Consider the following 27488-nt stretch of genomic DNA (forward strand, 5'->3'; position numbering starts at 1 on the left):
TTCTGCAGGGCAAACACCGGGCCTCCTACAAAGCTAGATACTATGCATTATCTTTGAGATACTATTAATGTTTTCATAGCTGCAGAAAATGAATTTCCTTCCTGTAGAATGAAACCGTCTCTTTATCCACATGTGTTTCCCAGGTTTGGAGATGGCTACATTGTCACTCTGAAAATCAAAGCTCCAAAGTCTGGGCTGCCTCCAGATCCTACTCCTGCTGAGCAATTCATACGCATGAACTTCCCAGGGAGCTTACAGAGAGAGAAACACTACAATATGCTGCAGTATCAGATCTGCTCCTCCTCTCTGGCCAAGATTTTTCGGTTGATAGTCTCCAATAAGGAAAACTTGCATATTGAAGAATATTCTGTGTCTCAAACAACTTTAGATCAGGTGAGTGAAAGATAAAGCATCCATGAGAAAGCCTGTCTGGCTAGACCTTGGCAATGCAATGGGGCTGTATCCCAGCAACTGAAGGATCAAACTGTTCAGAGTAGAGAATTATCTCGCAACTCTTTCTCAGGCAAAATTCCCAGACCCCTCGTCAAGGAGGGTGGATCAGATATGAGGTCTGTAGTTAATTCCCTGTGTAAATTAAGTGTCATTTGGAAGCTGGTAAGACAGTTTTCCAGATGACAGAATTCACACAGCCCATTCCTTCAGGAGCAGCAGACTGAGCAAGGTCAGATATTCAGAATCAGGCTTCCTGAGCTGGGAATAATGTTTGCTTATTAATAAGAGATTTGGACTGTGCTGTGTCAGAGATAGTGTGATATCTACTAAATGTTGATATCTCCCTGTCATGCACTGTTATGCAGGAGCAATTAGACACACAAAACCTAGGAAGTTCACTGGGAATTTTGGCAACACCCACTTGTTAGGGGGTATTAGCCCTGTGTGCCTGCTTTCCTAGGCAGCTGAGGGTCCACATATTCAAAGGTGTCTTTGGGAATGCTAGAGAGACATTCCTGGCTGCCTTACAGCTTCCTACTAAAATATTCAGTCTCCTTTTCCCCATCACAACCAAACTCGCTCATGCTGTGAAAGCCAGGCAAACCTGGCTGAATCCATCTTCTGCTTAAGAAGAAGGATTTTAGTGACAAGCAAGTGCATCCAAAGGAAGGAAGCTGCAAGGAAGTTTGTCAAAATAAAGGAGGAGTTAATGATCTCTGCTGATACACAGTGTCTCAGTTCATGTCTACAAATTCCCTGTCTCTTCCCTACAGAGAGGCCAAGAGGATGCACATGTACAGACATTCCACGAACTCATCTCAGTTGATGAGATGGTGACATTTTCTGCTTTCCTCACACAGGTTTTTGTGAACTTTGCTAAACAGCAGATGGAGGATGAGGAAATCCCTTTGCATCCCCGTGCAGCTGGAGCCAGCCGAGAAGCAAAGGTGTCCCCTGCTTTGCACCAGCAGGCAGTTGCATAGACTGTTCCTACAGTCACTAGCACTTCGAGTGTGCACAGTGCAAAGATGTGCCATAACAGAGCGGTACAAGGCTCAAACAAAGGTCCCCACACTCAGTATTATACTGACTTTTTTTTTGCACCTTTCTGAGCACTGTGCTTGCAACAGCAACAGCCCTAGCAACAGCAAACTTCTACTGCTCTATATGGAACAGTATATGCTGAAAGTGTCAAAGGAACGGCAGGTCCTTGCTATAGAACAAAATCTTCCTCTAACATATATCTTCATTATAAGATACAAGAGGATACGTCTCATTCTTCCTTGTTGACATGTAAAGAGCATTAAAGATAGGTTCTGCAGCTGGTCCTTTTAGGCTGGTAGGTTTTTCTTGTTTAACTCTTAAGTCAACTGCTACCAGTCAGCAGACAGGCCCCAGTGCAGAGAACATTGCCCAGCTGAGAAGTGAATTCCTGCCATCCTGAGTGTGCATGACTACCAAGGTCAGAACATCAGTGCAGGCTGATGGGGCTAGTGCTGGGAGACTTCTTCATGTCTCACCAGGCTGCCAGTGAAAACAGACAGGTGTTTCAGCATGAATGGGAAGAATTAATTCAGATCTCAGACCCAGACAAGAAATTTGCTTTTAAAAAAACCCCAAACCTTAATGAAAATTATCTCATCTTCATCTTCCAGTTTCTCCAATAGAAGCATAATCTCAAAACGGAGATTAAAAGGCAAGAAAGTGTGTCCAGATCTGCCAAAATTTTGTTTCCTCATGGAGGTCTGGAAAGGTATCTTTGTTATTAAACAGGATCAGTTTTTCCTTCTTTCCTGTAATTGGCCCGGAAGTGGGTGTAAAGTATGAACAAGGTACATACTTTTCTCTGTGCTCAGAAGGAGAATTTCAACCTGCTTGTGCTCCACACTGCACTCAGTGGGAAACCATTTGGCATTTAGTTCTTTTCTCTGCTTCACAGTCAAACCAGTGGAAAATGACAACACAAAACAAATTCACTATGATGTATTGCTTCACCTACCAGACCTAACCATTTCTAAGGATTCCTCTCTGAGATACATTATAGAGAAATAAAATCTGGGTCATGTGGGGGTTTTTTGCTTTGTTAGGGTTTTTTTCATCACTTGATGTAGATTTTTTTTAATCTAAGGACATTCTTACTTTTTACTCTACAAAATACAATGAAACTTCAGCATTTTTTCTGTAATCTTCTTCTTTTGCCATAATTATTTCAACTGATTTCAAAATAGAGTCTAGAATTTATTGCATATTTCACCCTTACAAATAGTTGAAAAATCTTCTATACATCCATTAGAGAGAAATAAATAAATAATGAAATAAAACAGTATCTATGCATTCTCTTCATATGCTAAAATAGCTTCTTGAAAATATAATTCAGATAGAATGCAATAGTTTTTTTTTTTTACTAGGTTTTGCACAAAACCCAACTAAGTCCCACTGAACATCTTGTGAAAAAGAAAACACAGGAAGTCCAAAATTGTAGCTGATTTTTCTTCTTGGCTCTGAAAATAGGAAGGGAACTGAGGACTAGCAGTCACTTCATGTATCTACAAAGTGTATAAAAAATATTCAGAGAATACTGACATAAAATGCAGGGTAAAAGGTCCTTTAGTATCATAAGGACTTGTTATATGAAAACAGGCAAAATATCACAGATATAGTGTAGATCAGATCTTCTGAACCTTATTTACTAGTATGCAATTTACTAATGAAGAAGACTGAAACCAACCAAACAGAAACACCATCAACACCATCAACACAGGGTGTTACATCCTCAAATACTACAAATTGCTTCTCACTTGAGATTCTTTTGGCAAATTAGGGGTTAGACCCAAATCAGGTATTTCAAATATTGCCTATTTCTTTATTCCAGAAAACCATTCATATTCTTTGGTAATGTTATATGTTACAAAGCACCTGCCTTCAGGCAGCACACTCTTCTGTGTATTCCGTATTCAGGCCAGCTGTCCATGCTGGCTGAACTGAGCTCTCCAGTAGTTAGCTGGTATGTCCTCGTTCCAATGTACTTACATCTTGCAGAATGCCACTGCTAAATTTGGAGCTGCTTTTCAGCACAGGCTTCTCAGTATCTGTGATCCATCAATCTAAATAGACTTGTACATGAGAATCTAAGTCAGTCAGGTTACAGTGAACTCTAGGGGCTTTTGATTGCCAGCTGTGCAGTGAAGCCTTATTTCTAGAAGGTGCTTCTGAGTTGAGAATTCTTGAATGTAAAGAAGTGTAGCTTTCAAGTGCATACAGTTTCCCTCAGCGTGGAGATTCAACATGCATCAAAACCCTTTACATTTATTCACTTATTTGGCAGGAGGTTTATAAGCTTTTTCGTCTTGAAGCTCTGTGCAATATTCAAATGAAACCTTTTTTCTTACAACAAAAAGGGAATAATTGGCATTCGAAGACTTGGATAATCCTTGAATTCTCGCAGGTAGGTGCAGTGTTTATCCTTTGCCCAGACTGTCATCTGGATGAAGCAAAGCAAAGTGAACAGCCCCACTGGAAAGAAGGGATAAAAAGAAACATTTCAGTATCAGATTAAAAACTTGCTCTTGTTGCTGACATCACTTCAGGAGGAAGTACCAAAACATTACTCACCTGGAACACACTGAGTCATGATAGTGAAACTGATCCAGGTCCCCACCTGTTTTGGCCAAGGAAATTTAAAATGTTTCTGGTGACAGCATTTGCATTTATGTCTCTATTGATCAAAACCAACCTTGTCCTAGTATAGGTAAATAAAAAAGCCAAGGTCAGCCAGATCAGTTTCTAGTGTTAATAACCTTTAGCCAAAAAGGTGAACAGTGCCTTCTTATCACAAACAAAACCTTCATGTCTGCTTCCACAGCTATTATCACGAAAAAAAGGTAAGCATTACAACATAATGTCCTTTCCATTTCTCTGCCTACTTTGTATTTATAATCAGTGCCAGGAACAATAACTTCCTGTCTGAGGCCAAATTCTGGTCTCATTAACATCTGTTAATCACCTCTGAAGTTAAAACCCAATGCTGTCTTTCTGTGCAAGAGTGAATTTTACACTGAGTTGCACTGGTTTTAACTGCTTTTGAACCTGAGTCAGGAGTTTGGCTCCTGATTGAGGAATATGAAGCAATAAAATGATTCAAGTTTCTAAAGGAATCACAACCAACACAAGCAACTGCATAACAAGAAAATGGGGAGGATGACATGGGTCTATTTTCCTCTACCACAGTATCTTCTATTTGTCTGTGATATTCCTTATATTATAACTCCACCAGATGCCCCCATCCCCTCATTGCAGCATCCATTCAGTGGCACTCTCCCTCTTCTTGTCTGCAAAATTTGCACTGCTTTAGACTCATAGAGTCAACTGGGTTGGAGAAGACCTTTAAGATCAAGTCCAACCTGAAGCACAGGCCCAGGGTCTGGACTGTGTTTACGGTTAGCCCTGTAAGTACTGCCTCAGTGAAGGAGAGGAAGAACAGACAAGTTCCTGTCTGAAATCTGATTTCACAGGGTTTAGGAAAGGAGGGGAAAGGTATTGAACTGAACTGTTTCATGTTTAACATTCCAAAAGAAATGAAAGTATATTCAGCCAAACTAAAATCTAAACATCTTGTTTGAAAATACATACCTCATATGTATAGTTAGGGCAAGATACAAAGAAAAACAGCCATGTGAAAGGATTCTTTGTTGGATATGGGATCTTACGGGTTTTGGATCCTATAGATCAGAAAACAAATCACAAAATATTCACATTCCTAAGTATATTGTTTCCTATAAAGACAACCCAACTCTGCCTACTCTTGTGTCTCATCACTGCCAGAGGGACAAGCAGGATGTGGGGGGAAAACAGGCTGTCCTCTGGACACACGAGAAGGAATGGGAGGAAATGTTCTGGGCATTAGAAAATCATCTACACATGCCTTTGATCACAGCCACTCCTGTAAGAAGAGGTACCTTAAGTTTTAGATTTAGAAGTTAAAGGTTTTCTTAGTTTGTCACAAAATGGGATTTTAGCAGTCACAGTTGATAGCTGTAAGATGTTTGACTCCTGCCTAAGGAATCCAGGCCTGAACAGTGATCTTGTGCCCCCTATAGAAGCCAGTGAAATTACTTCCCCTTGCTCACCAAAGCATAGCTTATACTAGCTTTGTTTCCTTTTGCACTACCAGTGTAACTAATACAACTGCTCCCCCCAACACAATTTGAACTCATCAAAATTCCAGTAAGAAAGATAGGAAGTGCTGTTTAACAATCTTGGATTCCTTGCACTGTCTGATCTCCCCTAGGATCCAATCTCGACAGCGCTGAGCAACCTGTGCTCCCACAGCAGTCAGCTAGCAGGTATCAACACCCTCCAGGATCACTCTTTCATGAGGTAGAGTAACTGTAGAAGGACTGAAGGCTGCACCAAAGTGCAGTTTTTACCATTTCTCTGGAGGTCACTGAGTGCAACGTGAATGGAAAAATTTCCAGCTTCACACAGCTGCAAGAAAAAAGCATGACAAGGTTAAACATGTGTTTCCCTTCTATTGACTTGTCTTCCTTTTGTTAGTTCCTGGGGTACTTACAAAAAGGGGGAATAGGAGGAAAGAACCTATTATCAGCATAATAAATATCCTTAACCGCAGTAGCTGTCTGACAGGGGGATGGAATGTCTTGGTTCAAACATGAGCCCATATTATACTTGTATGTACTTACATTATACTCACATACATTTATGAGATTTGCCAGCAAATGTGGACTCTCTGTTCATAGGATCAAATTTACTGCTTATATAATCCCTATGAGATCTAAAGGCAGTAAACCAAAGGGGATAAAAGTAAACCTTACTTATCTTTTGATAAAAATATGCTTTATCTTTTGATTATACTTACGTCTTTAAAATCACCAAAACCCCCATCATTTGCATAGTTCTGGTTTCTCAAAAGTTACTAGAATCCTAAGGAAAATTAAGGACTCTTAAGTTTTCTTCTCTAGAGTATAATTTATCAGAATCATTAAATATAATTGACCCAGCTTCCTCCACTGGTTTGAAATAATGCTTCACCAATCAGTTATGCAGGAAGTGTATTGAAATGACCCATTTACACAATTATGGGCAGTCTTCAGCATCTGCAAAGCATAACTATTAAAGCAAATGACTGGTGGTCAGAGCTGCTGAGTTTTATTGCCAGCTCTGTGCTTTCAGCTATGTAGTCTCTCTATAAAATGAAAACAGATGATGAACTCATGAAATTTTCCTACTGGGAAGCTGCTATGAGATCCTCTAGTTACTGACAGTTTCTCAAAGCAAGTGAACAGCTGATGTTCTAAACAAGTTACATATACATAGGAAGAATGGGTACATCTTGTTGGTTACTCTAATGTTGCTTCTGCATGTATGAAATGTTCTTAGGAATTGTGAGAATGAACAGGCAGTGACTTTAGGCTTTTTCTTCCTAAGGAAAGCTGTAAAAAACTTCTGAAGCCCAGCGAAATGAACAGCTATCCCTGGAAATGATCAGCAATAGGTATGTATTTGCTTAGTTGGCCAGTTTTCTGAGTTTTGTGATCTGTTGTGATCCTTAACACTCCAACAGTTCACAAAACAAACTCACTGGCTTTTAAACACAGTGTCACAAACTGATAGTTCAAGGCTTCTTTTAAAGGTTATAAAAGATAATTATCCCACTCTTGGAATGGATACTGAGTTAAAATCTTCCCTTGTGTACAAGATCGCATTAAAAAACTGAATAGATCTGTTCAGTATGCAAGTGGTCAGCTTCATAGTATGTCCCAGCTGTTGAAGTTCTGAGTATGTGCTTATCCTACTCACTCCCTCACTTATACAACATAAGAAATAAAGCAATGTGTTTTGTCATTATATTAAAAGAACAACAAACTTACCAGAAACATGATCACAGCAAAATTTATCTGTTTTTTCCCATAAGCTATAAAAACAAAAAAGTTTACATGTGAGTAGCACAAATAGGCAACTACGTAAGTACTTAAATCATATTGAGAGTTGTTTTGCTACTTACAAGGAGGAGTGTAAAGAGGATGATTGATGTAATAAGCAAGCCAAGCTGCAAATCCCCAGTAATACAAGCAGTTCTGAAAAACAGGGAATTTTTCTTTGTTTTAGTACAATCCTCTAGGCCAGTATTCACTACAAGGACCGCTGATAGCAATGAATTGGGCTGATTCTTCAAGCTGCTGATAATACAACAGAAAATGACAGTACTAAGTGTGGTAAGGCGGGAGCAGACAACAGGAGATTACAGGAAGGACATAGTGTGCATCCAGTAAGATTTCCCGACAAATATCTTGAAGCTGTTAAGTTTGTAAACAGTTTTAGAAAATATGATCATAGTACTGAAAACAAATCTATTTTGTCTGGCAAGCCAAAAGATGAAGTGCCACCTAGGCTGTATGGTGAAGAGAGACCTGTTATGTTGACCACTGAGACTTTGTAAAACCAGATTTAGGCACTGTGCTTTCTTCTCTGCTTATTACTTTGTATTGCCCAGACTCTTGCCTTTCCTCTTCTCCTTCACACCATCAGTTTGCTTTCTTTCTTTCTTTCCCGTGCTTTAACTTTTCCTACCTACAGTCATGGTGTCTGACGCTTTCTTTTGCCCTTGCACTGTGACATCTATAGTTTGTCCCTTTTGCTGCTGTCTTTGGCTTTCTGTGACCCAGCTTCCATTCTCTAAACTCTGCTAAAATACCTCATGGCTGGGCTGACCAATCTCAAAGCTTATTCACAGGCTTCATCCATGAAAAAAAACTTACTTACAATGTCAATCTCTGCCTCTCATTTGGATTTCCTTGCCCTGCCGTTTGTGTTTTTTCTTATGACACTCATTCATTACCTTGGTGACAGGTTATCTTCTCCCACCATATATATCCACAGGTAGGAGGAAGGCCCTTTGTTGGCCTATTCCTCTTCTTCCTCTATGCTCCCACCTGTAGGTCTTGTAGAGACGGACCTTAACCCTTGTCAACAACTCTGAAATTTGCCTCTCATCAGTTGAGATTTCTTCTTTTATCAAACCTAGTGCCTCAGCTTTTCATGTTTTAGGGCATGTTTGGTTATCACCTGCACTTCAGCAAGACCAAAACCGAGCTCTTCATCTTCCTTTCACCATTTCTCCTGTTATTTTCCTTTCTCTGATCTTTCCTTCCTTCCTATTTTCACTTAAGTGAAGCACTGGTCCTCTTATTCTTTCTTGTGATGCTTTTCTCTTGGCTTTCCATAGGTTCACATACCTTAGACACTTCTAGGTCTTTCTGCTTTCTCCTTCACAGCTTTCCTTTCCTGCTCATGAAGACAAAATCCTTATCTAAGGCTGCATTCTTTCCTGTTCTGGCTGGTCTAACTTTTTGGTTTTTTACTTGGAATTTTTCAGCCTATACAAACCAGAAATGAATTTCTAGTAATAATACCCCAAACAAGTGATTACCTCAGCATCTGCAGCCCATACTACCTGACTGCAGTGTCTGCTGGTGTGTTTTGCTGCAAATGCTGGTGAAGGGTAAGCCTTCCCATCTGTTGCAAATGTTGGTATCAAACATTTTGTTGTCTTCCCACTTCCATTTCAGAGTTAATTGAACCACTGAAGTTCCCAGAGACCTCAGACAAAATGGACACCCTTTGGGGTATGCTGTAATACAAGCACATGGTATGTCCTTGCTCTGAGATTATATATTCATAGCCAACTGATGAGAAACAGCAAATTATTAACCAGTAATTACAGATCAGGTGGGACATAAGAGAATTATAGAATCATAGAATAGTTAGTGTTGGAAAGCACCTTAAGATCATCTAGTTCCAGACCCCCTGCCCTGTGATTACTTCCCTTTTCCTCAGGAAATGCAGCAGAGCCAGAAGAATGACTTCAGTGAGGAACAGTTTAGTGGGTGTTCTATCCATAAACTACTTCTTCCTCCCTAACACTAGCTTCTTCCAGCATAACCTACAATTTACTAACTGCTGTACAAACCTAGGAGGAAGCAGTTTCTTGTAATCTTGAAATGGCATCTTATGAAAAACCTGTCCCTAACTTCAGGGCTTGGCACAGGGTGAGTCACCGGGCAATGTATTTCAGTAAACAAATAAATGATCATGGCTCAGCTCCCAACAATACATGCTGTAATTAAGCTAAGCAAGTGCTGTTCATCCAAAGAACATGTTTTGCTGCAAGAGTATTCATCAGTTATAAGAAAAGGAGCTTTAAGAGTAGAGTCTGCCACTGCTAAGGTCCTTAGCAGTAACACTGCAAATGTCTAGCTGCCACTAGAAGTTGTATTGCTCATGAAGCCTCCAGTGACGTTCAGATAGGAAGAGTACATGCAGACAACATGCAGACTTTTGAAAGAAATTGTTTCTGTGACTATTTCATATTCCAGGTAAATATTACAGTTTTACAACAATCTCTTATGAAAAAAATAAATAATTGTGGATCAAGATCAAATCTTGCAGGGATCCCATAAATAAATTATTCCTAAGTTCACAAAGTTATGGTTAGGACTTTTGTTTTCTCTGTTCTAACTGATGATCCCTATGATGGCCACAGCTATTTCTTAATGCCCTGCCTATGTTTATTCATGACTAGCATGTACCCTTCTGTTTGTCTCATTATATTGTCTTCTGGTTTAAATGGTATTTCTTTAGGTCTAGGGTTTTTTTTTTCCTCCAGGTGTTTTTATAGAAAGCAGCAATATCCCTTCTATTTACCCATGAAAATGTTCAGTAAGACTAGTTGTAAGGCTATAATCTTTGAGGATTTCCACTGGTACCTCCCTATTATTAGAGGCTTGACATGCTTTTCCAGCACAACCACAATCATCTTTCCTTTAGTTAGTTCCTTTATCACCACACAATTTTTGTATTCATCCCTATCTTATTCAGTCTGAGCCAGTTGTTTACTAAGTCCACATTTATCAGGTGTTCTACCTTTCTGCTTTTGATGAACCCTTGCCGCATTTTATGGCATCATTTATTCCTATTTCCATTTGGGAAACAAAGGATGAAAGTCACAAATCTCATCAATTCCTGTCTCAGATCTCTGCTTACTGAGACTGAAGTGGGTCTTATTCCACGTGCTTAGGAAATAAGCTATGTATATCTGCTGTGTATGTGATCAAACACTTGAAGCAAGAAGCTTTGTCTACCACCTGCATGTGGGAGGAAAAAGGAAGAGGATATGGTACTTTTCTTACTGGCACAATTTTGGAGTAAAACCACTGAAGACAATGAAATTATAAAAGCAAATCAAACCCAAGCACTGCTAAGAGATAGAACTGTGAGCAACTTTACAGATGAAAGCGAGTACAGCCAACCTGAGAAGGTGGAAAAGTTGAAGCAATCAGAATGATCAGTACAAATGTCAGTTTTAGCAACAAGTTTGCATGGGCTGAAAGGAACAAGTAGTTGTCAGAGACAGCAGTGAGAAAATGAAAACTTACCACACTGCACACATCCTTTTTCAAGGTAAAGTTGCTCATTTTTCTGCTGTTTAGCATGCATTAGCTGCTCCTGTGTCAAGAGCAAGGCTTTAAGAAATCTACTAGCCTTTTAACAACCCCTGCACCCTTCCACTGCAGAAAACACAGTAAATTGCCAGGAAGGATTCTTCCTGAGGGCTGCTGCTCAACTACAGACCCTCCCTCCATTTGGAAAGCATGAAGCTGCTACCAGAACTACCAGAACACATCCCCATTAGGAGTTAGCCACAAGGGAGAGCTTCAGCTGCTGAAAGTATGATGGCTGTTAAGGCAAATTCCAGGGGTCTGTCTAAATACCAAATGTTAAATACCCAAATGCTGATAATATATTCTTTTCCAGTTCCCTGTCTTCCTGAATATAAAACATGTATTTGAATACCATTGTGTATTCTGTTGCAGCCATTTGTGAAATAACTGCAGCCCATGCATACCCACGCAGTTCACTGTACTACTTCACAGACATCTAGGCCTGCATCTCAACAACTGCCCTATGGCACAGCAACAGTAGGAACATTAGGGAGTGCTCTTGCAGGTGAAGAAAATGCAGAACAACCAAACTGCTTTGTGCTGGATCCAAGGTAAATTAGCAGTTGCTTAACAGCAAAGACAGTGTTCAAGGCAAAACCATTCAACATTGTGCTTGCCTGTGCTATGTTAAAACTTCATGCTGTTACTAAAACCTTCTCTGCCAGGGAGCTAGCTGAGTGATTCCAAAAGAGCAATGAGACTATTATAACATGCATAACAGTATGGGAACATGTGGGTTATACAATAGCGACATTAAGAAATCTCTTGATAGAACTACAGCTTTACAGGTGAGATTTGCTGTATGTTACTGCAAAAGCCACACCAAAAGGTCTGTGCTGCAGAGGCAGAGCATAGGTTGCCTAGGTTGGATTTGTAAGGGGGGCCATGGATAGATTCTGACACAATTTACCTTCACAATATTCCTCAGTGGCATAGTCCCATGGGAGAACCGATGAACAAATACTGTTTCAATCAACCTTTTGATGTAGTGGAAAGAATGGCAGATACATGCCAAGCTAGAAACAGCAAGACAAAAGCATTTAAGAGTGCGTAAAAAAACAAGTGTGGCAAGACATTTGGAATAAGACTACAATGCTAACAAGAAATACTTGCTCAGGCCTGCAAAAGGACTTACTTAACTACTGGATGCGGACTTGATGTAAACCTCTCATCCAGTCCATAGACAAAAGGCATGCGGAAATAAAACAGAAAATAGATGAACAATGGACCTGTATATTCTATCAAAAATACCTGCAAAAAAAGAGAAAATCATTAGACAGCTGAATTAGATGATAATTTTGCTTTGGTTTCTTAGTGATAACTAATGCAGTGGGATAAACCCCTCCACCAACCCAAGATGGCATTTAGAGAGGCAGGGAGGGAACAGCGGGTTTGGGCTTAGGCTATGAAACTGGTAGACATGCATGTAAATATTTTGCAGTGCATTTGCCTCCATTGCATACAAACAGCCATTGCCAGTGCAGCTGATACAGTGTGGGCATGAAAAGATAGTAACAGCAGCCCAGAGATCAAGATAAATATGCATGCATGCTACATTTGCGCAGCTTTCACCCTCCTCTAGCCCTGAAAAACTATTGCTTTATTTTGGGTTAAAATGAAATCTGGTGAAGAATTTGTCTTGGAAAAGAGGAGCTTTGCTTCTAAGGAATTAATTTTGTTAAAACTGGAAACAGCTTGTAAGTGTTCACAGGTGACCCCATCTGTATGAGCAGTTAGCACAGCAGAGAGCCTGGGAAACAATGAATACATTCTGTGTTCAAACAGTCTTTAATTTGAACACAAAGAGAAAAAAAAAAAAAAAAAGAGAGGAAAGCAAAAAAGCTATTATCTAACTAGGTTTCATTTCAGATAGATGTGCATTTCTGAGGAGCATCACTTGAAAGTCAAGTTAACCTTGGACCAAATGTTAACAGCTGAATTATTCACACTTCTGCAGGTGAGGAAGGTAGGCACATACCTCATTTATGGAGAAGGAAGGGAAATTGATTGCACTTCTGTCAATAAAAACCAAACCAAAACCAGAAACCAAACCCAACCACTGTTTTCTGATGTATTACAGTTATTTTGACACTCAGACAAGCTGTGTTATCAACTTCTGTACAAATCAGCATTTTCTCCAGTGAAGATTGGGTTTGATTGTAGATGACAAGTTTAACTTCTTTATTTTATACTTCTGAAGTATTTCTTGGTTCACATTTGAAGTAGCTTGAAGGCCAGGGAGAGCAGAATGTAAAGGAATGATTATGGAATGGCAGAAGTTTGGTATTAATCTGCACTGTGATATTTTGGTATATATTAACGTATGTGTGTCTTGGAGTCTACATGGCCATTAGAAGCTTTTTCCTGTCTTACTGTTGTGAAATAGCTGCCTGATTTATCAGCATTGCATGCAAAGTAATGATGTGAAGATTCAGTCTTGCAGAACATTTGACTTCTTTTGTTTTCCCTCCTATGAATGTTGTCTTTGCTCTTTGTCATTTACACAAGTTTTTATTGATGTCTCATAGCTAAGAAATGGCAAACATGCCTTTAAATTATGTGGTATTTTTTCCTTCTGTGCTGTTTCCTTAGAACTAGCGTAATATGTGCATCATGGGCCTTCTGAAGAACTGGAAGGGTCATTGGTCTCCTTACTGCATAAACAAGTTGCCTGCCAAGTACAGGGTTTGCATTTGAGCTAAGACTGTAAATATGCGAGGTCTTTGTGAATGGCTGCTAATGCTGCAGAAATTATCAGCTGTCACTCGCCTACCACCAGCAGCCACGCGCAGACAGCTACTTACTGATCTTACTTTGTGAACTCACTTCAGTTACTGACATGAAGTTGTCACACGCCTTTCTTCAGGACAAACTTGTGGGAGTATAATCCTGATCTTTGTCAGAAGAGTTCTACAGGCACCGTGAAGCAGATCCCCAAAAGCATTTAGGCACCTAGTTCCTACTGATGTTTCAGTAGATATCTAAATTCATCTGAGAACCTGAAGCTTAGTTCAGCAGAGCCAGCCTACCCTGCAGCAAGTTTTCCACTGCTGCTCTCCCAGGGAACTAGGCATTCAGAATATCCTCTTACTGCTTTCCCTGATTAAATGAACTGAAGCAATGAAGATTCATTGCCTGCATCCACTATCAGAGCAGGCATCATGCAGAAATACTGGAGACAAAAAATGATGTAAGGAAAAATAGCCATTAAAATGGCTCAGGCTTAAAGCATAGCTCACCGTAGTCCATCCTATCTGTGGCCCTAAATCTTTAAAGTATAAGGTAGCAGTTGTGCCAACAGGGAGGTGCTGCAGGATTTCCTCATCTCTCAGGGACTTTCCTTCTGAGAAGGAAAGAAGTAATTACATCAGTGAAATTCAAGTCAACTTTGGCAGCGTATTAGCTTTATATTGTGCTTTAACCCATCTGTGGGAGTCTTTGAGCTGATGTGGGTTTATTGGAATCTCGATAAACAAAATAAGGATGTTTATACTTAATTACCGTTTATCCCTGTAATCACATAAAAGCCTGGGTCCTCTAGGTCAGCTAGGAGAATTTTTGGTCCCATGTGCCTGCCTAGTCTAGTAAACTTGCTTCATTACTGCTACAGCAGAATTTGCTGATGGGTCACTGACCTTCACCATCGTTCACTGACCTCCTTGTCAGCTGCACCTCCATCTCTTTCATCTCTTATCATTGCTCACTGTCATATGAACAAAAGCTAGGATAATCTGAGATAGGAAGGATTTCCTACAAGTTTTCAGTGTTTCCTTTTTTTGCCAACCAAACAGCTAGGAGGTGATTCCACAGCACTTTAGCTCATTCTCAAGTTTCTAATGCTTAGATCTGGGGGAATCTCCAGAAAGCTTGCATTTTCTCATTACAAGTCTCACAACATAAGTCCATGGAGGAATCTGGTAAGGTAGATCTTTGAAGAAGGGAATAAGATACTCATAGACCTGTTTCCATGGACAGATCCTACTAATTTTCACCAGTATGCTTGTAAGGGACTGTTTAAATAAAATTACACTTCATGGAAGTAAAAGAATTTGCCACATTTTATACTGAATGCTAAAATGAATTAACACAGCTTGGCAATTAGACTTCCTTTTGTGTACCCAGGTCATGTACTAAGATGCTTCTAGTAGCAATACCTACTACTGCATTAACGAAGCCAGCCAGCTGGCATCAGCTTTGTCAGCAAATTCTACATCCATGGCAATGTGTTTTGCATTAGCTTACCTCAAAAGAACTGTAATTCCTGCCTGAGAGCACAGGATTATGTGAATTGAGAGCTCTAACTCATAGCCCTTTTTTAGTGCTCCCAGCTGAGCATCGCTGTGGAGATCATTTCACTACAGCTAAGGGAAACTGGTATCACGATTCTGTGCTGCCTGTCTTGAGAACAAAAGTGCTCAGTAGTTAGAAAGTGCATGGGAACGATGTGCATAGTCCTGAGTTAGTTAATTACCAAGCACTAGGCACATGGGTGGAAATGTGTTCAATACTTCCAAAGTACTCAGTTTATTCTGGGTTCTTTTCAGCCTTTGTAGTGCTAATTAACATAGCTGGAAACTCATTCCTAAGAGCTCATACCCATGCGAAGTACACCTTTTGTGCCAGGCCCCTGCTCAGAGCTTTGTTACTCTGTTCCTCACAAGTACTTACTTGGATCAAGTTTTATCGACTGCCTTGCTGGATACCACCGAGGATCTGTAAGACCATACAGAATTGTGTGATACACAATGCTTTAAATCATCCAATACTATAATGAGTGCAACACAACAAGAGAAGATTTAGTTAAAATCTGTAGGGGTATTTATTCAATACGAATATCTGTGAGAAATTCTGCAGCAGAAAAAATACAAAGGGGTATCAGGATAAAAAAACTATACTGAAATCTCCCTGTGATCACATTCATATATGCAGGTTACTCAGCATTGTGTGTGCACAACACATGTTTCAAATGACATCATTTTCTCCTATTTATGTGCTGCGTATTCTGCTGTGATGCAAACTGCTGCAAAAGTTATACTCACATAATTTATGGAACATCAATCTGATTTCCCTAATTGTGGCATTTGGTTCCACCTAGGCAACAAAAAAATACGGTATATGTGAGATGCATACTTTGAAAGACAGTAACTAGGTCTGAGACTATTCAAGCAGAAATGTTACTCAAACAGTGTGACAGTATAACAGATGGCAGCATTGGTATGGGTAGGTCAAGGTACTTCTTGCAGGAGAAGGGGGGATAATTTGTGACATCTGCTTCAGGGGCAGCTTCTGTAGCAGTGATCAAGAGTTACTACAGCACTGACACTTTGGTGGCTTATGACTGAGTAAAACACAACTAGCACCTTCTCAGTGAAGCAGATGAAGTTGTCCTCTTTGCCCAAAAGCTCCTTCTGGAAAAGGGTTGAAGGAGTCTATAGTCAGTATGAAGTGTGCATAATCATTGCCTCTTTATTGGCCAAAGGAAGTCTGTCAGGAGATTAGATGCCCTTCATAAACACTAAATTTACTTAAGAAAAGTTATTAGTTATTAGTCACCTAGCCTTTTAAATAGGTTTTGGGTTTACCTTATCTAGGAAGCATAGTTGTTCCTTTGTCTTCCAGTCAAGGATTTCCACCTGATAGGACACAAAATTAGAATTACTAATGATCAGCTGAATAATCTCTAAACTCTCACTTGCTTCCCAAATTCACAGTCATTGCTCAGGGTGCGATACCATTTTTCCCAGATCTGTGTACTGTGGTAAAAACACTTTTCATGGGCTCAAGAGATGGCTTTAATCATAGCCAGGTTCTCAAAGCACACAGCTTGCAAATAAGTGAGTCTTTTTGCCAAATAAATTGTATCCCCGGATATATTCAGAAGCAGAAGTAGCTAATTTATTGATCAAAACGCACTGATCTGGGGTATTATGCTACAGCAAGAGGAACAAATAAGGGGCAGAGACAGGAATTCACAGGAATCACTAAGGAACACAATGTTTATGATTTATAAAAGTAGAAAGAGAGTTGGGAGGGGCAAGTGCATATATATGCCTGTAAGCAATATTCAGAGTACATACATATTGAAGATTAATGTGCATTGTTCCCAGAATATTTTAGTTATAAAAAGATTGGAAAATGTTAGTGGACATAATGAACAAATGCAGCTAAAGATCTGGACTTCACAGATCCTTAAGAGGCTGTTGTAGGAATATTCAACATTACTCTTGCCTCCCAGATCACCTGTATTAGTAACTACATATTGGCATTTTACACTCCAAGCCACGGTTTAGCTACAGCTCTGAAAAGGAAAGAGCACTTTATTTCCATGATCACTTTGGCAAAAGGTTATGATTTTAATCAACAGCCAAGCAGAAAAGGTCCCAAATGTCTCAAAGCCCAGTTGCAGCAGGATAGCAAAACCTAAAGTACAGAGGTGGTGCTTTGATTTCATTTGTTCTCATCAAACACTGTAATGGAACTTTGTGGTAGAGCTAAGAATGAAAGTCCAGAGCTTATCTGTCACACTAAGTGACTGTGACTGTCATTACTTTGTACTGAAAGAGTTTGTTGTTTGGATTTGTGGGTTTTTTTAAACATCTAGCATGAATTACGTTTGGTATTAACTGGCCAGGAGGATGGATTAACATTAAACTTTAAATATGATTCCTTACTAAAAATAGGAGTCACAGTCCAGTATCTTTCTAATAGGGTTGCTTTGAAGAGATCACTTGGTTAGAGTATCTTATGTCTGTGTTTTACTTGTCCCAAATTGTTCTTTCTCTATTGGTGCAGCAATGGAGCACTTCAGCTCCAGCCAGAACTATCAGATCTGATCTCCACAAGGGATACCAATGCAATGATATTTTCTGCCTGTGCATTGTAGGCTCTAAGTGGGACATCAAGGGAGGTAAGCATTTTTCCTCCTTTGGGATAAGTAGCAAAGATGTGATAGATTATTGGGATATTATGTGTTTTCCCGTAATGTTTTATATTTGAAGTAACACAAATTTCAAGTTTTAATGTCCCTGTGGATCATCTTGGGAAAGCAAATGAAGTGAACTCCCTTCCCAGAGGGTGGTTCTTGAAACATTGCATGTTGACTGTTGCAGTCCACAGAACAAGTACTGTGGGGGCTATAAAACATTTCTTGTCCCTTCTGATGCCGAGTTCCTACGAGGATTATTGAAACCTTTGGTGTATCTCAAAACTCTTGTGTTAGTGAATACCATTGGGCTGCCCTACAGATTGCAGCAGTACCCACAGTTTTAGCAGTCTCCTTCCCATTCCATACCCACTCCCAGCATATGTATTTTGGATCAGGATTCCCCAGAGGTAGTTTTAGTCTATGGTCTTGAGTGGCTATATTAGAGAAACCTCCTCCAGGCCAATTAGAGATTGGTTTTGGATGTCTTTCTGCCAGTCGTTCTGTTTTAGTAGGGTTATTCTCATTATGCACAAGGCCCGACTGAAAATCATGGAGCATTTTCTTTAGCTCTGTGGTTTGCATGAGAGTGGCTGTGCAGAAATGTAGGTACTTCTGTGAGCCTCTAGAATCAGTGTGGAAAACAAATTATCCAAGATCCTCTATACTGATTTTGATTCTATTCTACCGTGTCTCTTTGAACTGCAGACTGACATACCTACCTGTACTGGCCCATTTCTTCAAATACCTAGAGGAAATCTATAAAGATAATGAATCCAGACTCTTCTTGAAGGTGCACAGTGATAATGTGCACCTACAGAGGCCTACAAGAAAGCTGAAGAGGGACTTTTTACAAGGGCATGTAGTGATAGGATTAGGGGGAATTGTTTTACACTGAAAGGGGAGACTGAGATGAGCTCTTAGGCAGAAGTTCTTCCCTGTGAGGGTGCTGAGGCGCTGGCACAGGGTGCCCAGAGAAGCTGTGGCTGCTCCGTCCCTGGCAGTGCTCAAGGCCAGGTTGGACACAGGGGCTTGGAGCAACCCGCTCTAGTGGAAGGTGTCCCTGCCAGTGGCAGGGGGTTGGAACTGGATGAGCTTAAGGTCCCTTCCAACGCAAACCATTCTACGATAATGGTGAGAAGCAACAGACACCAGTTGCAATAAGGGAAAATTACAGAAATCAGATACAAGGAAAATTTTTCACCATGATCTTGGCCAAACATTGTAAAAATATTGCCTAGAGAGGCTGTGGAATCTCCATCCTGAGAGGTATTTTAAATTGGACTGGACAAGACCCAGTGCCATTTGATCTAGTTGTATCTACTTTGAGCAGGAATTGAACTATATGACTTCAAGAAGTCCCTTGCAATCTAAATTATCCAATATTTCTATTTTATTTTTCCTTTTCTTTTTTTGGACACCCATTCCTGAGCTTCAGGTATTTCAGTTACTTTCAATTACTTTCAAGATCTAAGCAAATATCAACCTTCCTTTCCCTTTTCAGAAAGATGGAACAACTTCAGATTCAACTCCAGTCCATAGAAATCAATGACAGATTGAAAACAAGGTGACCATTTCTTCTAATTTCACACCTCTTACCTGTATCAGAACATCCTCCAGAGTTTAGATGTTCCCTGTATAAGGGACAGAGATTATATCTTTTCTGATAAAAAAAATTTTATCTTTTCTGAACATAATGGCCAACCACATGAACCCAGGTGGCACTGAACACAGTGTTTCCAGTCTTCAGGCACAGCACCAAGTCAGTTAATGTGTTGGCTGGCAACAGTTTTTAGATACCCAGCAGTCTGGTTTTGGAACACTTATTGATGGGTATTATCTCTTTCAAACAGAAATGGTTTGGCTCAGAGAACTTGAATTTCTATGTGTTTTCAAAGCATTTAGCACATTTAGACACTGACTGTTGGCCTGCACTAGTGCAGGATGACTTACAGTGCACTTCTTGTGTGAATTTTTAAAGGTATTTTAAATTACAGCTTCTCTAAAACTACTTTGAGTAGAACTTAATCAATAATAGGCACATTTGTGCAAGGTAGCTATGTTAAAACTCTTTTATAAGTGACTATAAATATGTATCTCCAATGTTAAGATGACAAATCTATTGTATAAGGATTAAAGATTGATAGTGGCTTTCAAAACAGAAAAATTCTAAATTGTTACTGTTTAGAAAAGCTCGAGGGCAAAGGATATTATCAATGCATGATATAAGCAGAGAAAAGTACCTTCAGCAGTTTAATTCAGAAAACAAGAGGGGGAAAAGTTTATTCATGGGGGAAACACAGTTGAGCAAAGAGCATTTAAAAATTAATTTTTAGGATGCAGTGTCCCTGCAATAGGATTACAAAACATTGAGTGGATCAAATTCCTGTTTAAATAGTTTAAAGCCGTATCAAGTGCTTAAGGATCAGCAGATCTTCAGAAATTATATGATGACTTCTATGGCAATAGTGACGCACTTATCATGTCTTGGAAGTTGTATTTCTAGCCATTTGTACTCAGAAGATTGAGTAAACTGCAGCTGAGTGAGACGTTGTGAGACCGACATAAGCATTTATTGTATTGATTTCTTTCTAAATCACTCAGTAAAAAAATCCTGCTTATTTTACAGTGGAGGAACTAATCAGCCTGAGAAAGACTAATGCAGAGTTCATTCTGTCTGAGCTATTAGAGTGCTTACACAAGTCAGGTTCCTTGAGTTCAACACTTAAAAAAATCTAGTGGTTGCCCAGTCTTAACTACCTTTTTTAAACCTTTTTCTTTTCCTATGGAATTAGCCAGTTTCTCTGTCTTCTTAGTCCTACCAGACTTTTCTGGTAGGTTGTTTTGTTCCTGAAGGAAGGAAGCATGCCTTAGTGTGATCTCATACAGGGCATATCAGGAGTAACTTCCTTAAGTCAATATTGTTAAGCCAAAGGGCCTTTTATACCAGTGTAAACTTGTTGCATGCACAGTGTCCTGAGGTGGGGAATTCCATAACTTAGCTACATGCTGCATGAGGAATCCCAGAGCAGAACCAAAGGCAAATGTTTAACCACAAATCGAAATGTCATCATCTTACCTGTGGAGGGCTGTACCTTATTCTGTAAGTAGTCCAAGTAGAGCCTTACCTCTCTGAAGCAATTAACTCACTTTTCAAGAGACTAAAACTTTATTACATTGTTTGACTGTGTATAAAGAGGAAGGATACAGTGACACCCATACTCAGAAGGTTTTATGCAATTAAATTTCACTTTTGTAGAATTTGGATGTCTAACACTTGCAGGTTCACAAGATATACACTAGGTGCTTACTCCTCAGCTTCCTAAGTTCTGCACCTATGCAAACCAAGGAGCACCACTGTCTGAACTGTGCTGAAATTCATGGTACATTTTTAGCTCTTTCACCTGTTTCAGATCTGTTAGTTAGGCATGCCTGCATCTAAATCCTTGAGGACCTTGGTCCAGTAAACATCGTTACACCAAGCTCAGCACAATGCACAGCATTTAGAGTATTTTTGAATGAAACTAAACTGCTAGCAAAGGAGATGATCTGCTTCTTCATGCCATATAGAAATGGTTAGATACACTGCCAGGAAGTGGCATTCTGCCATTCCCCACTCTGCCCACAACGGGCTTGAGCCACCATCAAGGAATAAAGGATTCAAGAGAGACCAAAAAGTACAGGCAGGAGAGGACGGGAGTGTATTGCAGTGAAAAGGGCAGTCTCCTAACAAAGAGAAATTCTGAATTCCTGTCTCTGGGCTGCTTCAAGCACTGCTCATTTCCATTGTAATTCTGTTCAGCATTTCCCTACAGTGAATGCTGTTTGGGATACCACACAGTGAAGGGACAGAGTTGATGTAAACTTGGATACCTTAACCAAATTGTCCAATCTGCTCTTGCAGCTGGGTGCCTAACCTGAAGGCATGGCAAACCACAGGTTGTTTTGTGGACCTGGACCAGGATTGTAACAGACGTAGAGCTACAGATGGTCATCCTTCAGAAAGACGAATCCATTTATGTAATTGGCAGGGGATAAAAGGAGTCAGTGTGAGAATGGTCAGGAAGGAAAAGGAAGGTGTGTTCCCTCAAAGTGGGAGGCTGGTTTTTTTCTGACAAAAGAAAGATCTGTTAGGGGTTTGTGCTTTCACAGAGAATTCTGGCTCTTGAAAGCCTATGAAAGGTTTCCAGCTTTTACTAGCATGACATCTTCCAGGAGGATACACAAGATGGGAAAGGAACCTGCACCAGTGAATACTGACACAGTGGGTATTTACTTACACTGGCTAACAGAGAGCTGCACACTGCCAATTTCCCAGGCATACTGAAGAGTCACATCATTCACTGAGTATCACTGTCACTATGCAGCAGGCTGGATTAACTCCATCTGAGAACCTCAGCCAGCTTTGACTCAACACTAAGTCGACATCCAAGTTTTTCAACACCACTGCGTAGCCTTTTCCATGTGCAAGAGAAAGTTTGTTGCCTCAGGGCTTTAGTTTATGGTGATAATATTCAGGTAGAAGAGGTTTATAAATTCTTAGTGAAATCATAATAATTTCTTTGCACTGTGATTTGCAATGTTTGACTTCAGTATCTATAGTTCCATTACTACTGTTCATGGATCATTTGGTGTATAGATGTCAAAAATGTATATCCAGTGTATGCTTTTGACATGGAATTGAAGAGAATTAAGAGAGAGAGATATTTTTTCCCCTGTTTTTAATTTTTCCTTTTATCTCTTTGGTATCAAGGATGGGTCTGCTGCTTTTTACAGGGCAGGAAGACTGGAAGCCCTAGGAAGCTTGGACCTTACACTGACAGGTGGACTTAAAAGATTTGTATTAATCTGTTAAAATATACTTCAAAGAAGTCCATTATTTTTTCTAAAATAGGACTTGATTTTAAACATAGCCATCAAATTCTGATTACTTCCTCCCATGTAATGTTTTACTAACATTTTCCTATGCAAAATTGGGTTTCTCTCTCAAGCTCCATAGGACAAATTGATGTCTTTTAAGTGAAGCAGCACAACTGAGTGTTAGAATGTGTTGGTAAGCGTGTGGAGAAGTGGTGAAGGAAGAGAAAGGGAGAATATTTTTCCCTATCATCTCATCTCTTTCTGTGATAAGAATCTATGTGTTACTTGTGAGAACAGAGCAAATGTCTCCAAATTGGAGCAAAAATTCCACCAGTGTCCCTTTAAATGATCATTCAAATATCTCTCATGTGGCCTTGTCTTGTTCAGGCAGCTCTTGGAGGATACAGACTCTTAAACTCCTCTGCAGTCCTGCTTTTGGCACTTGCTCTCACTGCTCTTAGTCGATGAGCTCTAGACAGCAAAGCTCTGAGTGGGAGAAGCCTTTGTAACAGGAGCTGTGACATCTCAGCAATGTCAGCTTGGCAGCAGGCACCCCCCCCTCCCCAGCCTTGCATCCAGAGGGTTTTCATGGCAGGCAGAAGGGGGGAAACTTTAAATGCCAGCAAGGGAGGGCAGTACATTATTGCTTTTAAACTGTACTGCACATGCCAGTTCAGTCTATCCTCAGGGAGGGAAGGCTCCAAAACACTTTTGGCTATCACTGCTCACAAAAGGCACTTCACATCCAAACCAGTTAAGGAAGCAAAAGTACAACTGCTGCTCTTATGCCACTGATTTTCTACAGTATGAGTGCATTTGTTCAAGTATCTTTCCCCCAGGAAGTCAGAGCACCATACCATTTTCTTTATGTGAAATGCTTTTGCAGACCTGGACCTGTCAAGCAGAAAGAAAAGAATTCATCAGCCTAACTCCAGAGCTCTCTAGTACAGACATTTACATCCGAGCATGGCACATAGACATCCTTTGTATGGAAAGGAGAAAAGCAGGCACTTTTAGGATAAACTGTATCATAAGCTCTGAAGCATAGCTGAAATAGATGAGAAGAAGAGCTCTAATCAATTTGGAGAAATGAGCACTCCTAAAGAATATTAGTTATCTAGGTACAGGTCTCTACCATAAATCTCTACATCTGTGGAGGTGAATCTCCTCAAATTCTCAGGTGCAGTACTTTCATGTATGCATGTATTTCTTTAAACTGTAGTTGTTCTTCCTAAGCTTTTCCTATGTGATTAAATGATAAAAAAGCTGAGGTGAAATTAGAACCATACCAGTACTTGAAGTAGACAAGGCCTAATCTAAGAAATGTAGAGGCAGTCAGGAAGACGTAAGTCTAGGAAGGAGTATAGGGACGTGGCTTTGCACACTGGTTCTGCCACAGACATGAGTAGAGGGAAATCACTCAGACACTCTGGGTTTTCTTGCTGTCCATCCATTACACCGAGCATTACACCCAACTGAATTAGGTGGTTGCTCTTAATTCTTGGTTGTTTGAACACAGCTAATTCAAAATAAGGAGTTAAAGGTACGTCCAAAGCTGAATCTGCCTTTCACTGGCAATAGTCACTGTAATACCATGTTGCTTATTTTTAAAGTGTTTCTGTCTTAGCTGCACTGAGAAAGACTCTGATAAAGAAAAGGAAGGGAATTAACAGCCAGTGGGCACTCACAATCAGCCTGATATTCTTGGCCATCTTTTTGTAGGTCTGTTCATTCAAGAGTAATTTTATCCATGCATACTTCGTTTTCAGGAACCTATGAAATTGACTGGATACTAAGCATGGTCAAATGCACAAACTCAACAAAACAGGAAGAAACATTCCACCAGTGAACCTCTGCTAAACTTGCAACAGTCGTATCCTAAACAATTCAGTCAGCCACAGTTTGGTGATCATAAAGTGCCTTGTGATTCCTACAAGGAAGTGCCATAGAATAGCAATAAAGGGTAAATGGTTTAAAGATGTATGGAGGAAAGTTCAGAATGCTGCAGTGCCTCAGACTGGGAATGATAGCATTTGTAACACCTACAGAGATTGGGAGAGGTGGGACACTTACCATCTCTCTTTTGAAAGCTCAGTTTTGAATGCACAGTGGGGAAATGCAAGTCAGAATTCAAAATCAATGAATTTGTAACAGGAAGGAACTCTGTGGGGAGACCAGTGCAGAAAGCAATACACAACAGCACTGCTCAGAGCTACCTAATACTGTCTTTGTGCCTAGCAAGATGGAGTAGATCACTCTGCTTTCATGTGTTTCCACATCTGTAAAGTCAGGTGACAATAATGATGTCTGGGCTTTTGGTGTCTTCCAGTAACAACTGCTATTTAGAAGTTCAGGCAGAAGAGCAAACCTCCAGAGCAGACAATGACCAAAGGCATTCAGAAGGGTAGTACACATGTGCCTGCTCCTCCATTTGGATCTCCCAAGAGCTTGGGACACTGGTAGATATGCAGGAGGCAGTGAAAAGTTTGGTTGCTTCTCATTTTAGGAACCAGGGAAGCCAACACTGCAGAGGAAAAGGCAGGTTGTAGGTCCCTACCTTGCACCTACAAGAGCCAGAGCCAGCTTATTTTGCTAAATTGTTTGTCATTTCCAGAACACTTTTACACTATTTCTATTCTCCAGTGTTGGACACTGTTAAGATTTGGCTGGACAGGGTGCTGGGACATCTAGTCTAGGTCATGCTTTGCCTGGAAAGGTTGGAGCAGATGATCCTTAAGGTCCCTTTCAACCTAGGATTCCATGAGAGCTTTGAAAGCAAAATCAGAACTTTTAGGCCATGGTAAGTAATAGAGGAGCATAGTTTTGAACTATGAATGTTATCATGGTTTGGATTGTGCCCAGGGGGAAGGAGGTGCGTTTGTTTTTAGGCAAGTCGTGCGGCAGAAACTGGAGTGTGAGCCTGCAGGAACACAGGGTTGCTGCCGTTTAGTTTGTACCGACCTGTTTCTGCAACGCAAGCCACTCTGAAGCATTTTTGTGTTCGCTAGCCACACTAGTTCTAGCAGAGAGTCGGTGTGGCTATTTATATAAGTTGGTGAGATCCATTACCCCTCACACTCACCAGTGCACATTACGTTGCACTCTGTACACAAGGAGCTGACTGTACTGAACTCCGTCTGGCGATTTATGGTTTCCCACGCAAGACTCGAACGCACCGGGCTGCGGGGTCTTCCCAGAAGTTGGGGACAGAAGGTGCCGAGAACATTCCTCGCTCTCGCTCTTTCCCTACGGCCGGGATGCGCTGCCAGACCTACCCCGGCAGCCTGAGCACGGCTCCGGAGAAGCCCCGGGAAGCCCAGAGCCCTTGATCCCGCGCCTCCGGGAACTCCTCCTCGCTCCTCTTTCTCCCGGGCCACGTCCGAGGACCACCGGGACCGCGGGGAAGAGGAGCGGCGAGGGGAGCGTGCCCGGGAAAGGCAAGGACAGGGGGGGCTGGAGCAGCTTCTCCCCCTCTCCCCGAGGAACCCGAGCGGCGTGCCCGAGCCCCCCCCCCCCCGCGACTCCCTCCGCCCGGCGCCAGCAGCGGGCACTTGGCTGGGCAGACCCTGGGGCGGATGGCTCCCGCTCCCGGGTGCTCCAATGCAGATGGAGGGGGAAAGAGAGGAGCCCGCCGGGACCCCGCGCAGCCCCGTCCGCCGGCGGCAGGATGCTGCGGGGCCCGGCCCGGGCTCGCCCCGTCCGCCCCCCCGGCACGGCCCGCACCCACCTCGAAGAAGCCGGCTCTGGTGCCCATCCTGCGGGCCGCCTCCCGCCGCCTCCCGCCGCGGCACCGGCCACGGGCACCGCGCTGCGGCCAATCAGGCGGCACCCGGACCCCCCGCCCCGCCCGGGTCCATGCTGCGGGGCCCCGGCGGCTCCGTGCACTGCCCGCACGGCTGGGAGAGGAGAGCGATGCTCACCGACCGCCTGGCGTGTCGGTTCTGTGGCCTGTCTGTCAAGGGGGGAGGGTTATTTTGCTTTGAACGTTGCAGAATTGCTGCAGGAAATCAATCGTGTTTCAGGTTCTTTTGCAGCTCTGAAGTAGCTTCATGAGATAACCCGCACTAGGAACATATTCCTTTCTCCCTCTGGTAGTTTACATTGTGTTTCGGGGGTGATCGGACTGACAACAGAACTCTGCTGAGATTCCTTCTTCTCCTGTAATGTGTTCCTGCCGCCGCTGAGAATTAAATGCATGGCATAAAGCAGTACAGAGGCTGATGCTGCTTTTCCTCCACCCAGTCTTCCTTACATGATATCCTTTTTCTAGAGCTGAGGTAAGTAAATATCAGCAAATTCTACACTGCTCTAAAGGACCATTGCTTTTTCACTGCCATAGATTTCCATTAGACAGAAAGACACAGGCTCTATGCTGTTTGAAAACCTTCTGCAATCCCTAAATTTAACCTGCTTCCGTGGAATTCTAACTATCAAAGTTACTTAAATGGAATATCAAAAAATAAGTTTCACCCAAAGAAAAGGGCTCTGCTGGAAAGCTGGAGGGCCCATCAGGAGCACCCAACAGGACAGGATTCACTAGTAGTGTAAATATGGGCAAGCTAGGAGGTGTATGGAGAGGTGTATGCACCTTCTTGAGATGACCACGAGTCTGAACGGTCAGACTTTGGACCAAGTTGGACCTTTTGGGGTTTTACATCAAAGGAAACACTGCTTTTCCATCAGCTGACGGTTTTCTCTCTCCATCTGTGTCACTCCCAGATGCTCTGTGTTCATAC

General features: G+C 41.3%; 2 protein-coding genes across 4 annotated transcripts in view; one reads left to right on the plus strand and one right to left on the minus strand.

Moving 5' to 3' along the window:
• Nucleotides 1-2752, plus strand: part of ABCA4 (ATP binding cassette subfamily A member 4) — an 83169-nt gene extending 80417 nt beyond the window's left edge. Inside the window, exons 49-50 of the mRNA XM_065675590.1 lie at nt 144-393; nt 1314-2752. Of these exons, the coding sequence (XP_065531662.1) occupies nt 144-393; nt 1314-1436 (373 nt within the window). The 3' untranslated portion in view covers nt 1437-2752. The remainder of the gene's footprint in view (nt 1-143; nt 394-1313) is intronic.
• LOC136012383 (very-long-chain enoyl-CoA reductase-like) lies at nt 2671-26649 on the minus strand. 3 transcript variants are annotated; one of them, XM_065675592.1, is made up of 13 exons: nt 26480-26646; nt 16553-16603; nt 16010-16061; nt 15639-15683; nt 14210-14313; nt 12106-12221; nt 11881-11986; nt 7475-7547; nt 7341-7384; nt 5880-5937; nt 5083-5171; nt 4066-4111; nt 2671-3966 (listed from the first exon to the last, which is right to left on the minus strand). In XM_065675592.1, exons 1-13 carry the CDS (start codon nt 26504-26506, stop codon nt 3839-3841), a joined length of 939 nt encoding a protein of 312 aa, XP_065531664.1. In that variant the 5' UTR covers nt 26507-26646; the 3' UTR covers nt 2671-3838. The 3 variants fall into 3 exon arrangements, 2 of the variants coding, with proteins under 2 accessions (XP_065531664.1, XP_065531663.1); XR_010611691.1 differs by having other exon boundaries at nt 3916-3966; nt 4066-4192; nt 26480-26649; XM_065675591.1 differs by lacking the exon at nt 4066-4111 and having other exon boundaries at nt 3831-3966; nt 26480-26649.
• Between the last annotated feature and the right edge of the window lie 839 nt (nt 26650-27488).

The sequence above is a fragment of the Lathamus discolor genome, chromosome 3 (genome assembly GCF_037157495.1).
Source record: "Lathamus discolor isolate bLatDis1 chromosome 3, bLatDis1.hap1, whole genome shotgun sequence".
Classification (NCBI taxonomy): domain Eukaryota; kingdom Metazoa; phylum Chordata; class Aves; order Psittaciformes; family Psittacidae; genus Lathamus; species Lathamus discolor.